Source organism: Ranitomeya variabilis, chromosome 4 (assembly GCF_051348905.1).
Source record: "Ranitomeya variabilis isolate aRanVar5 chromosome 4, aRanVar5.hap1, whole genome shotgun sequence".
NCBI lineage: Eukaryota > Metazoa > Chordata > Amphibia > Anura > Dendrobatidae > Ranitomeya > Ranitomeya variabilis.
In genome coordinates, this window is record NC_135235.1 from 653,556,650 (window position 1) to 653,570,515 (window position 13,866).

At 44.0% G+C, this 13,866-nt stretch overlaps 1 protein-coding gene across 1 annotated transcript in view; it reads right to left on the reverse strand.

The window, feature by feature from the left end:
- Positions 1 to 2,095: 2,095 nt before the first annotated feature.
- LOC143768174 (uncharacterized) overlaps positions 2,096 to 13,866 on the reverse strand; it is a 62,009-nt gene continuing 50,238 nt past the window's right edge. Inside the window, exon 12 of the mRNA XM_077256864.1 lies at positions 2,096 to 4,029. Within this exon, the coding sequence (XP_077112979.1) occupies positions 2,804 to 4,029 (1,226 nt within the window). The 3' untranslated portion in view covers positions 2,096 to 2,803. The remainder of the gene's footprint in view (positions 4,030 to 13,866) is intronic.

The window sequence follows — 13,866 nt, forward strand, 5'->3', positions numbered from 1 at the left end:
CATCCTCTGTATCTTGCCATCGTCCCATATCACTTCTCCATTATGCCTCAATACTACTGGAACAGCATGTCATCTCATATCACTTCTCTATGCCTCAAAACTACTGGAACAGCATGTCCATCTTGAACTGTCCTCCCACCTCTCCTCCTGCTCCCTCTTTGACTGATTACAATCTCACTTTCGACCGAATCATTCCACCAAAACTGCCCTAACTAAAGTCACCAATGACCTACTAACCGCAAAAGCCAAGCGACAATACTATCCTCTTCCTACTGAATCTGTAATCTGCCCTCAACGCACTGGACCATTCCCTTTTACTACAGATTCTCTTATCTCATAGTCTTGGCCCTATCCTGGATCCCTTCATACCTAACACACGACATTCAGCTTCTCTCACTCACACACAACCCCTCATCTCCCCATCTGTGTCCCTCAAGCTGCAGTTCTAGAACCCCTGCCTCTTCTCCATTTACGCCTTTGGCCTGGGACAGCTCAGACTCCCATGACTTTCAATATCATCTCTATGCTGACACACAGATCTACCTCTCTGGACCCAACATAAACTACTTACTAACCAGAATCTATCAATGTTTGTCATCTATTTCATCTTTCTTTGCTCTATTTCTAAAACTTAACATGGACAAAACCGAATTCATCATTTTTCCCCAATCTCGCTAAACTCCCCAAACAGACCTATTCATCAATGTCTGTTTAATGTCTGTTTCAATGTCTGTTTCTCTCCCCACTCCCAGAATTTGCTGTCTCGGGGTAACCCTTGACTCTGCGCTCTCCTTCAAACCATTTTATCAAAGCCCTTTTCATCTCCTGCCAACTCAAAAATATTTCAGGTTGCTTAATCCATTGGGATATATCAAAGGCACCGTTGTGACAGTCTGCAGTACGCCTCTTATAGTTAGTGCCATCTCATTTTTTCTATATTTGTGTCAAAAATATTTCACAGACCTGTACATTCCTTAACCAAAAATCTGTAAATCCACTAGTGAATGGATCAATATTTCCCGCCTTGACTACGGCAACTGCCTGCTGTGGCCTCCCTGCTAACACTGTCGCACCTCTCCAATCTAACCTGTGCTGCCTGGCCTCTCATCTCTGCCAATCCCTTCATTGGCTCCTCATTGCCCAGAGACTCCAATTCAAAACCCCAATCATGACATACAAAGCCATCTGCAACGTGTCTTCTCCATACATCTGTGACTGAGTGTTCTGGTACTTAAATACACGCAACCTCCTATCCTTACTAGAGATGAGAGAATATTTTAATTTTCGGTTCAGATTACGATCGCCATATTTTCAACATTCGCTGAACATAGCCGAACGCCATTGGAGTCAATAGGAGTACAAATGAGCGAATATGTTCAGAAATGATTTAACAAATTCGGCACGAATATGGTATAAACAAGGCACATTCAGCGATCGGTTTTCAAACATATTCGCTCATCTCTACAACCTCTTATCTGCTCTTCACACAATCGCATACAAGATTTATCCCGTGCATTCCCCCTACTCTGGAACTCTGAACCCCAACATTTTAGACCCTGTCCTACCGTGGAAATCATCAAAAGGAACCTGAAGACCTACCTCTTCTGACAAGCCTACAACGTGCAGTAACCCTTGTTGCACTATACCGCTGCACAACCAGCTTTACCATTCCCCTACTGTATTCTCATTCTCAGACTGTGAGCCCTCAGGTCCTCTCTCCTCCTGTACCAGTCGGTGACTTGTATTGTTCATGATTATTGCACTTGTTTTTTTATTATGTATACCCCTTTTCACATGTAAAGCATCATGGAACAAATGGCGCTATAATAAATAATAATGCGAGTGCCAGAAAATGCCAAGCACAGTGCCCAACTGATCATTAAGTGCGCATGATCGATATTTGCTCCATTCAGCCGCTACACTTTAGAGCTCCAGTTCTCAGGACTGGTGGGGTCCACGTCAGTTGGTCACCCAGCTAATGGAAAGTTATCCCCTTCAATAGAGATAAACTTTTTGCGATTTGCTTTGCGCATAAAGGGTGTTCTTGAGTTTGAAACTTAACTAGTTCGGTGAATACCTAAAAATTCAACACACATTTAAATTGTCAAATTATTTATCTCTAGTAACAGGAAAAATATATCTTTACACAGTGTTAGCCAATAAATAGAGAAATATTAATTTGAGAGCCCTCAGTGGCTGATATCTTTTACTGGTTAACTGAAGAGATGGTAACAAATAGCAGCTTTCAAGACTACTCCGGTCTCTTCATCAGGCATAGTGTAATACAAAATCTGAAGAGTCACATATTTATATACTACAGGGCACAGGAATAATGCACTAAATAAGACACATGACATGAAACAGAATGATCAATGTGGGACAGGGAGAAAACAGTTGTAGCAGTAAATATTGGAGCAGTTAATAGATAGATAAGAAGTGTGAAAGTTTTATTGTCCTCTGATTGAGGTTTTGGCCAAAGGTTGTAATGCCCCCAAATTGTCTGAGAACATTTCTTAATTGATGTATTTCTGTAGATGTTGGAGAGGACAGAGAGCTTCTGACAATGATGCTTCATAGATTTGGGAATCTATGAACTGCTCCAATATTTACTACCACAACTGTTTTCTCTCATTTTAATAACTAACTGAAAAGATGGTATCAACCAGTAAGGACTCTCAAATTTTCTCTCAATTAACAATTTTTTTAGGCAGAAAACATTTACCACAAACAGGAAATGAAAATGGAGACTCCCTTGTTTGAAAGTTTCTGTATTCTAAGCATTAAAATTATGCCTAGCAAGATATCATTTGATGGTTAAAACACGTCTTAAATTCTGAGAATCAGAATGGCTTTTCCCTGGGTGAGTTCTCTGGTGTCTAAGAAGACCAGACTTTTGCGTAAAGAATTTACCACATTCTGAACATGAAAATGGTTTCTCCCCTGTGTGAATTTTTTGATGATCAACAAGACTTGATTTCCAAGTAAAATATTTCCCACATTCTAAACAGGAAAATGGCTTCTCTCCTGTGTGAGTTTTTTGATGATCAACAAGACTTGTTTTCCAAGAAAAACATTTCCCACATTCTAAACATGAAAATGGCTTCTCTCCTGTGTGACTTATCTGATGCTTAGCTACAACTGATTTGTGCTTAAAACACTTCCCACACTCTGGACAGGAGAATGGCTTCTCCCCTGTGTGAATTTTCTGATGTGAAACAAGGTATGGCTTCTTTTTAAAACATTTCCCACATTGTGAACATGAAAACGGCTTATCCTTTGCATGAGTTTTTTGATGGTCTTCAAGTCTTATTTTCTGAGAAAATACTTTATCACATTCTTGACATGAAAATGGCTTCTCTTCTGTGTGACTTTTCTGATGTGTAGCAAGATGTGATTTTTGATTAAAACACTTTCCACATTCTGTGCATAAGAAAGGCTTCTCCCCTGTGTGTGTTCTCTGATGTATAGAAAGATATGTCTTCTTTATAAATCCTTTACCACATTCTGAACATGAAAATGGCTTCTCCCCTGTGTGAGTTTTTTGATGGTCAACAAGATTTACTTTCTGAGAAAAACGTTTCCCACATTCTAAACATTGATATGGCTTTCCTTCTGTGTGACGTTTCTGATGTACAACAAGATGTGATTTTCGCATAAAACATTTCCCACATTCTAAGCAAGAAAACGGCTTCTCCCCAGTGTGACTTCTTTCATGTTCAATAAGTTTCGATTGATAGATAAAACGTGCTCCACATTCTGAGCATGAGAACGGCTTCTTCTCTTTGTGAGTCATTTCATGTGTATTAATATCTTCAACCTCTATTTTGTTATTTTTAATTATCTTAGTCTGTAATAAATCAGAAGACAGCACATGTTGAAACAAAGCAGATGATAGATCTGGGCTGAGAACGGCTGATGGTGTATCTGGGATACTGGCACGCGCGTCATATATATTTTGTGTGATACCGCAAACATCTGCTTTAAAATCTGAAGATATCTCTAGTTCCTTTGAGCTTCTCATACAGTCACCTAGAAAAGCAAACAAATTTTTATTTTTGTATAATAAAATCTTTAAATTTTATAATACTTCTGTATAAACATTTCCATTCCAATTGCAGGGCTGGTAGCAAAATTCAAATTCAATAAAAGGTAGAAAAATGGGTGACAAACACAGTCTCAAGGTAAAACACTAGGTACATTTCGCAATTTTCCAACTTTCAATTTTTCTGCCCTTAAATCACAGAGATATGTCACACAAAATACTTAATAAGTAACATTTCCCACATGTCTACTTTACATCAGCACAATTTTGGAACCAAACTTTTTTTTGTTAGGGAGTTATAAGGGTTAAAAGTTGACCAGCAATTTCTCATTTTTACAACACCATTTTTTTTGGGGGGGGGAACCACATCACATTTCAAGTCACTTTGAGGGGTCTATATGATAGAAAATACCCAAGTGTGACACCATTCTAAAAACTGCACATCTCAAGGTGCTCAAAACCACATTCAAGAAGTTTATTAACCCTCCAGGTGTTTCACAGGAATTTTTGGAATGTTTAACAAAAATGAACATTCAACTTTTTTTCACCAAAAATTTACTTCAGCTCCAATTTGTTTTATTTTACCAAGGGTAACAGGAGAAATTGGACACAAAAAGTTGTTGTAAAATTTGTCCTGAGTACGCTGATACCCCATATGTGGGGGTAAACCACTGTTTGAGCGCATGGCAGAGCTCAGAAGGAGCGCCAATTGACTGTTCAATGCAAAATTGACTGGAATTGAGATGAGACGCCATGTCGCGTTTGGAGAGCCCCTGACGTGCCTAAACATTAAAACCCCCACAAGTGACACCATTTTGGAAAGTAGACTCCCAAAGGAACTTATCTAGATGTGTGGGAGCACTTTGACCCACCAAGTGCTTCACAGAAGTTTATAATGTAGAGCTGTAAAGATAAAAAATCATATTGTTTCACAAAAATGATATTTTTGCCCTCAATTTTTTATTTTCCCAAGGGTAACAGGAGAAATTGGGCCCCAAAATTTGTTGCAAAATTTGTCCTGAGTACGCTGATACCCCATATATGGGGGTAAAACACTGTTTGGATGCATGGCAGAGGGAGTGAAGGAGCGCCATTTGACTTTTTAATGCAAAATTGACTGGAATGGAGATAGAACACCATGTCGCGTTTGGAGAGCCCCTGATGTGCCTAAACATTGAAACCCCCCACAAGTGACACCATTTTGGAAAGAAGACCCCCTAAGGAACTTATCTAGATGTGTTATGAAAACTTTGAACCTCCAATTGTTTCACTACAGTTTATAACACAGAGCCGTGAAAATAAAAAATATTTTTTCTTTTTCCACAAAAATTATATTTTAGCCCCCGGTTTTGTATTTTCCCAAGAGTAACACGAGAAATTGGACCCCAAAAGTTGTTGTCCAATTTGTCCTGAATACGCTGATACCCCATATGTGGGGTGGGGACCCCTGTTTGGGCGCACGGGAGAGCTCGGAAGGGAAGGAGCACGGTTTGGAATCCCCCCAATTCTAACTGAAACCCAAACACACCCCTAACCCTAATCCCAACCATAACCCTAACCACACTCCTAACCCTAATCCCAACCCTAATCCCAACCATAAATGTAATCCAAACCCTAACTTTAGCCCCAACCCTAATGGGAAAATGAAAATAAATACATGTTTTAAAATTTTATTATTTTTCCCTAAATAAGGGGGTGATGAAGGGGGGTTTGATTTACTTTTATAGCGGGTTTGCTTAGTGGATTTTTATGATTGGCAGCTGTCACACACTAAAAGACGCTTTTATTGCAAAAAATAGTTTTTGTGTCTCCACATTCTGAGAGCTATAATTTTCCCATATTTTGGTCCACAGAGTCGTGTGAGGTCTTGTTTTTTGCTGGTAGAGTTGACGTTTTTATTGGTACCATTTTCGGGCACGTGACTTTTTAGATCACGTTTAATTCAGATTTTTGTGAGGCAGAATGAACAAAAACCAGCTATTCAAGAATTTCTTTTGGGGGGGGCGCTTATACCATTCCACGTTTGGTAAAATTGATAAAGCAGTTTTATTCTTCGGGTCAGAAAAATTAAACGATACCTCATTTATATTTTTTTTATGTTTTGGCGCTTTTATAAAAACTATTTTGTATAAAAAAAAAATTATTTTTGCATTGCTTTATTCTGAGGACTATAACTTTTTTATTTTTTTGTTGATTACGCTGTATGGCGGCTCGTTTTTTGCGTGACAAGGTGACGTTTCAGTGGTACCATGGTTATTTATAGCCACCTTTTTGATCGCGTTATTCCACTTTTTGTTTGGAGGTATGATAATAAAGCATCGTTTTATTGTTTTTTTTACGGTGTTCACTGAAGGTGTTAACTAGTGGGACAATTTTATAGGTCGGGTCGTTACGGACGCGGCGATACTAAATATGTGTACTTTTATTTTTTTTTTAGTTAGAAAAAGAAATGTATTTATTGGAACAATATTTTTTTTTCTTTATTTAGGATTTTTTTTTTTTTTTTACACTTGTGAATATTATTTTTTTTCACTTTATAACATTGCCTCAGGGGGGGACATCACATTATAGTGACAGATCGCTGATCTGACACTTTGCTGTGCACTGTGTCAGATCAGCGATCTGACAGGCAGTGCTCCTGGCTTACCAGCGCCTGCTCTGAGCAGGTGCTTGAAAGCTACCTCCCTGCAGGACCCAGAAGGCCCCCCGTGGCCATTTTGGATCCGGGCCTGCAGGGAGGAGGAGGTAGGAGACCCTCGGAGCAACGCGATCACATCGTGTTGCTCCGAGGGCCTCAGGGAAGCACGAAGGGAGCCCCCTCCCTGCGCGATGCTTCCCTATGCCGCCAGAACGCTGCGATCATGTTTGATCGCAGTGTTCTGGGGGTTAATGTGCCGGACATAGTGCCAGATGTCAGCTGCGATAGTCAGCTGACACCCGGCAGCGATCGGCCGTGCTCCCCCCGTGAGTGCGGCCAATCGCCTATGACGTACTATCCCGTCACTGGGAATTAAGTCCCAGGTCACCTCGACAGGATAGTACGTCATATGGGATTAAGGGGTTAAAACCATGGCAAAATACATGAGTAAAGGCTATATAATAATTCAAAATCCTATTTAGAAAAGAAATACCAAAAAATATCCAATAAATATAAAATTAATGAATATAAATCATAAATCTAAACCCAAAAGAAAATTCATTAAACAAATAATGAGTTAAAGGGAATCTGTCACCCTATTTTTCGCCTATAAGCTAAGGCCACTGCCATCAGGGGCTTATCGACAGCATTCTGTAATGCTGTAGATAAGCCCCCGATGTAACCTGAAAGATAAGAAAAGTAAGTTAGATTATACTCACCCAGGGGTTGTTCTGGTTCGGGTTCGATGGGCGTCACGGTCCGGGTCCAGCCTCTAATCTTCATGCAATGATGTCTTCTTTTTTGCTTCCTGTCGCGGCTCCTGCGCATGCGTACTGATTTGCCATGTTGAGGGCAGAGCAAAGTACTGCCGTGTGCAGGCGCTGGGAAAGGTCAGAGAGGCCTGACGCCTGCACACTGCAGTACTTTACGCTGCCCTCAACAGGGCAAATCAGTATGCCTGCGCAGGAGCCGCGACTGGAAGCAAAGAAAAAAACGTCATCGCATGAAGATGGAAGGCGCTGGACCCAGACCGGGACGCCCATCGGACCTGAACCGAACCGGGACCGCCCCTGGGTGAGTATAATCTAAAGGTACCGTCACACTCAGCAACTTTGCAATGAGAATGACAACGATCCATGACGTTGCAGCGTCCTGGATAGCGATCTCGTTGTGTTTGACACGCAGCCGCGATCTGGATCCCGCTGTGCCATCGCTGGTCGGAGCTAGAAGTCCAGAACTTCATTTCGTCGCCAGGTCGGCGTGTATCGTCATGTTTGACATCAAAAGCAACGATGCCAGCAATGTTTGACATGGATCTAACAACCAGCGAGAACGAGAAGTGAGTCGCCGTTACGTCACTGGATCGCTCCTGCATCGTTCTGGAGTTGATGTGTTTGACGTCTCTACAGCGACCAAAACAGCGACGCTCCAGCGATCTAGTTTAGGTCGGCTCGTTGTCTATATCGCCGCAGCGTCGCTGAGTGTGACGGTACCTTAACTTGTTTTTCTTATCTTTCAGGTTACATCGGGGGGCTTATCTACAGCATTACAGAATGCTGTAGATAAGCCCCTAATGGCAATGGCCTTAGCTTATAGGCGAAAAATGGGGTGACAGATTCCCTTTAATTATATCACTTTATTAACACATAAGGCAAAATGACACAAAATACCATAATAAAACGAGTGAATTTTATTAAAATAATTTAAAATCAAGAATATAAAAGAAACTAAATAATTTAATAAACATGTATGTGGGGGGCAGTGTATGTCAGGCCAATTGGTAAGAAGAAAGATACCGTATATACTCGAGTATAAGCCGAGATTTTCAGCCCAAATTTTTGGGCTGAAAGTGCCCCCTCGGCTTATACTCGAGTCACGGTCGGCGGTGGGGTCGGCGGGTGAGGGGGGGAGGGCGCTGATGCATACTCACCTAGTCCCGGCGCTCCTGGCGCTCCCCTGCCTGTCCCACGGTCTCCGGGTGCCGCAGCCTCTTCCCCTGAGCGGTCACGTGGGACCGCTCATTAGAGAAATGAATAGGCTGCTCCACCTCCCATAGGGGCGGAGCCGCCTATTCATTTCTCTAATGAAGCGGTGCCGGTGACCGTAGAGGAAGAGGCTGCGGCACCGAAGACCAGCTGTCCGGGGGAAGGAGCGGCACGCCGGGAGCAGGTAAGTATCGCATATTCACCTGTCCGCGTTCCACACGCCGGGCGCTGTCTCCATCTTCCCGGCGTCTCTCTCTCCTCACTGACTGTGCAGGTCAGAGGGCGCGATGACGCATATAGTGTGCGCGCCGCCCTCTGCCTGATCAGTCAGTGCAGGGAGACGCCGGGAAGATGGCGCCGAGGAGCTGCAAGAGAGGTGAGTATGTGTTTTATTATTTTTATTGCAGCAGCAGCACAGCTATGGGGCAATAATGGACGGTGCAGAGCACTATATGGCAGAGCTATGGGGCAATGGTGCAGAGCACTGTATGGCACAGCTATGGGGCAATAATGGTGCAGAGCACTATATGGCACAGCTATGGGGCAATAATGGTGCAGAGCATTGTATGGCACAGCTATGGGGCAATAATGGTGCAGAGCACTATATGGCACAGCTATGGGGCAATAATGGTGCAGAGCATTGTATGGCACAGCTATGGGGCAATAATGGTGCAGAGCACTATATGGCACAGCTATGGGGCAGTAATGGTGCAGAGCACTATATGGCACAACTATGGGGCAGTAATGGTGCAGAGCACTATATGGCACAGCTATGGGGCAATAATGGTGCAGAGCACTATATGGCACAACTATGGGGCAGTAATGGTGCAGAGCACTATATGGCACAGCTATGGGGCAATAATGGTGCAGAGCACTATATGGCACAGCTATGGGGCAATAATGGTGCAGAGCACTATATGGCACAGCTATGGGGCAATAATGGTGCAGAGCACTATATGGCACAGCTATGGGGCAATAATGGTGCAGAGCATTGTATGGCACAGCTATGGGGCAATAATGGTGCAGCACTATATGGCACAGCTATGGGGCAGTAATGGTGCAGAGCACTATATGGCACAGCTATGGGGCAATAATGGTGCAGAGCACTATATGGCACAGCTATGGGGCAATAATGGTGCAGAGCACTATATGACACAGCTATGGGGCAGTAATGGTGCAGAGCATTGTATGGCACAGCTATGGGGCAATAATGGTGCAGAGCACTGTATGGCACAGCTATGGGGCAACGGTGCAGAGCACTATATGGCACAGCTATGGGGCAGTAATGGTGCAGAGCACTATATGGCACAGCTATGGGGCAGTAATGGTGCAGAGCACTATATGGCACAGCTATGGGGCAACGGTGCAGAGCACTATATGGCACAGCTATGGGGCAACGGTGCAGAGCCCTATATGGCACAGCTATGGGGCAGTAATGGTGCAGAGCACTATATGGCACAGCTATGGGGCAGTAATGGTGCAGAGCACTATATGGCACAGCTATGGGGCAATAATGGTGCAGAGCACTATATGACACAGCTATGGGGCAGTAATGGTGCAGATCATTGTATGGCACAGCTATGGGGCAATAATGGTGCAGAGCACTGTATGGCACAGCTATGGGGCAACGGTGCAGAGCACTATATGGCACAGCTATGGGGCAGTAATGGTGCAGAGCACTATATGGCACAGCTATGGGGCAGTAATGGTGCAGAGCACTATATGGCACAGCTATGGGGCAACGGTGCAGAGCACTATATGGCACAGCTATGGGGCAACGGTGCAGAGCACTATATGGCACAGCTATGGGGCAGTAATGGTGCAGAGCACTATATGGCACAGCTATGGGGCAGTAATGGTGCAGAGCACTATATGGCACAGTTATGGGGCAATAATGGTGCAGAGCACTATATGGCACAGCTATGGGGCAACGGTGCAGAGCACTATATGGCACAGCTATGGGGCAGTAATGGTGCAGAGCACTATATGGCACAGCTATGGGGCAGTAATGGTGCAGAGCACTATATGGCACAGCTATGGGGCAATAATGGTGCAGAGCACTATATGACACAGCTATGGGGCAGTAATGGTGCAGAGCATTGTATGGCACAGCTATGGGGCAATAATGGTGCAGAGCACTGTATGGCACAGCTATGGGGCAACGGTGCAGAGCACTATATGGCACAGCTATGGGGCAGTAATGGTGCAGAGCACTATATGGCACAGCTATGGGGCAGTAATGGTGCAGAGCACTATATGGCACAGCTATGGGGCAACGGTGCAGAGCACTATATGGCACAGCTATGGGGCAACGGTGCAGAGCACTATATGGCACAGCTATGGGGCAGTAATGGTGCAGAGCACTATATGGCACAGCTATGGGGCAGTAATGGTGCAGAGCACTATATGGCACAGTTATGGGGCAATAATGGTGCAGAGCACTATATGGCACAGCTATGGGGCAATAATGGTGCAGAGCACTATATGACACAGCTATGGGGCAGTAATGGTGCAGAGCATTGTATGGCACAGCTATGGGGCAATAATGGTGCAGAGCACTGTATGGCACAGCTATGGGGCAACGGTGCAGAGCACTATATGGCACAGCTATGGGGCAGTAATGGTGCAGAGCACTATATGGCACAGCTATGGGGCAGTAATGGTGCAGAGCACTATATGGCACAGCTATGGGGCAACGGTGCAGAGCACTATATGGCACAGCTATGGGGCAACGGTGCAGAGCACTATATGGCACAGCTATGGGGCAGTAATGGTGCAGAGCACTATATGGCACAGCTATGGGGCAGTAATGGTGCAGAGCACTATATGGCACAGCTATGGGGCAATAATGGTGCAGAGCACTATATGGCACAGCTATGGGGCAATAATGGTGCAGAGCACTATATGACACAGCTATGGGGCAGTAATGGTGCAGAGCACTGTATGGCACAGCTATGGGGCAATAATGGTGCAGAGCACTATATGGCACAGCTATGGGGCAATAATGGTGCAGAGCACTGTATGGCACAGCTATGGGGCAATAATGGACGGTGCAGAGCACTATATGGCACAGCTATGGGGCAATAATGGTGCAGAGCACTATATGGCACAGCTATGGGGCAATAATGGTGCAGAGCACTGTATGGCACAGCTATGGGGCAATAATAGTGCAGAGCACTATATGGCACAGCTATGGGGCAATAATGGTGCAGAGCACTGTATGGCACAGCTATGGGGTAATAATGGTGCAGAGCACTGTATGGCACAGCTATGGGGCAATAATGGTGCAGAGCACTGTATGGCACAGCTATGGGGCAATAATGGACGGTGCAGAGCACTATATGGCACAGCTATGGGGCAATAATGGTGCAGAGCACTATATGGCACAGCTATGGGGCAATAATGGTGCAGAGCACTGTATGGCACAGCTATGGGGCAATAATGGTGCAGAGCACTGTATGGCACAGCTATGGGGCAATAATGGACGGTGCAGAGCACTATATGGCACAGCTATGGGGCAATAATGGTGCAGAGCACTGTATGGCACAGCTATGGGGCAATAATGGACGGTGCGGAGCACTATATGGCACAGCTATGGGGCAATAATGGTGCAGAGCACTGTATGGCACAGCTATGGGACAATAATGGTGCAGAGCACTATATGGCACAGCTATGGGGCAATAATGAACGGTGCAGAGCACTATATGGCACAGCTATGGGGCAATAATGGTGCAGAGCACTATATGGCACAGCTATGGGGCCATAATGAACAGTATGGAGCATCTATTTTTATTTTTGAAATTCACCGGTAGCTGCTGCATTTTCCACCCTAGGCTTATACTCGAGTCAATAAGTTTTCCCAGTTTTTTGTGGCAAAATTAGGGGGGTCGGCTTATACTCGGGTCGGCTTATACTCGAGTATATACGGTATATAGAATGTAAAATAAATAAAATATAATATAAATCTCCTTTTCCTTATACATAGTGGCTGGTATATATGTGAAAAATTAAATAAGTGAATATAACCCTAATTTAAATGATACTCAATGAAATATGATGTGAACCCTAATTTAAATGATACTCAATGAAATATGATGTGAACCATAGAAAATTCATATATAAATAAAGTGCTTGGGTTAAACATTATTAAAAAATAAGGGTATATATACATAAAAATCCATAAATGTGTACCCAATCAAATGATTTTAAATTATTTTAATAAAATTCCCTCATTTTATTATGGTATTTTGTGTCATTTTGCCTTATGTGTTGAATATGAATGAATATTCTTTTGGGTTTATACACTGCTCAAAAAATAAAGAGAAAACTAAAATCCCACATACTAGATATCACAATTAAATATTCCAGTTGTAAATCTTTATTCATTACATAGTGGAATGTGTTGAGACCAATAAAACCTAAAACTTAAAGTAAACCACAACTAATATCCCATAGAGGCCTGGAGTTGGAATGATGCTCAAAATCAAAGTGGAAAATGAAGTTACAGGCTGATCCTACTTCAGTGGAAATGCCTCAAGACAAGGAAATGATGCTTAGTAGTGTGTGTGGCCTCCACGTGCCTGTATGATCTCCCTACAACGCCTGGCCATGTTTCTGATGAGGCGGCAGATGGTCTCCTGAGGGATCTCCCCCCAGACCTGAACTAAAGCATCCACCAACTCCTGGACAGTCTGTGGTGCAACGTGATGTTGGTGGATGGTGCGAGACATGATGTCCCAGATGTGTTCAATCAGATTCAGGTCTGGGGAATGGGCGGGCCAGTCCATAGCTTCAATGCCTTCATCTTGCAGGAACTGCTGACATACTCCAGCCACATGAGGTCTGGCATTGTCCTGCATTAGGAGGAACCGAGGGCCAACCGCACCAGCATATGGTCTCACAAGGTGTCTGAGGATCTCATCTCAGTGCCTAATGGCAGTCAGGCTACCACTGTCGAGCACATGGAGGACTGTGCGGCCCTCCAAAGAAATGCCACTCCACACCATTACTGACCCACTGCCAAACCGGTCATGCTGAAGGATATTGCAGGCAGCAGATCGCTCTCCATGGCATCTCCAGACTCTGTCAAGTCTGTCACATGTGCTCAGTGTGAACCTGCTTTCATCTGTAAAGAGCATAGGGCATCAGTGGCGAATTTGTTAATCATGGTGTTCTGTGGCAAATGCCAAGCGTCCTGCACG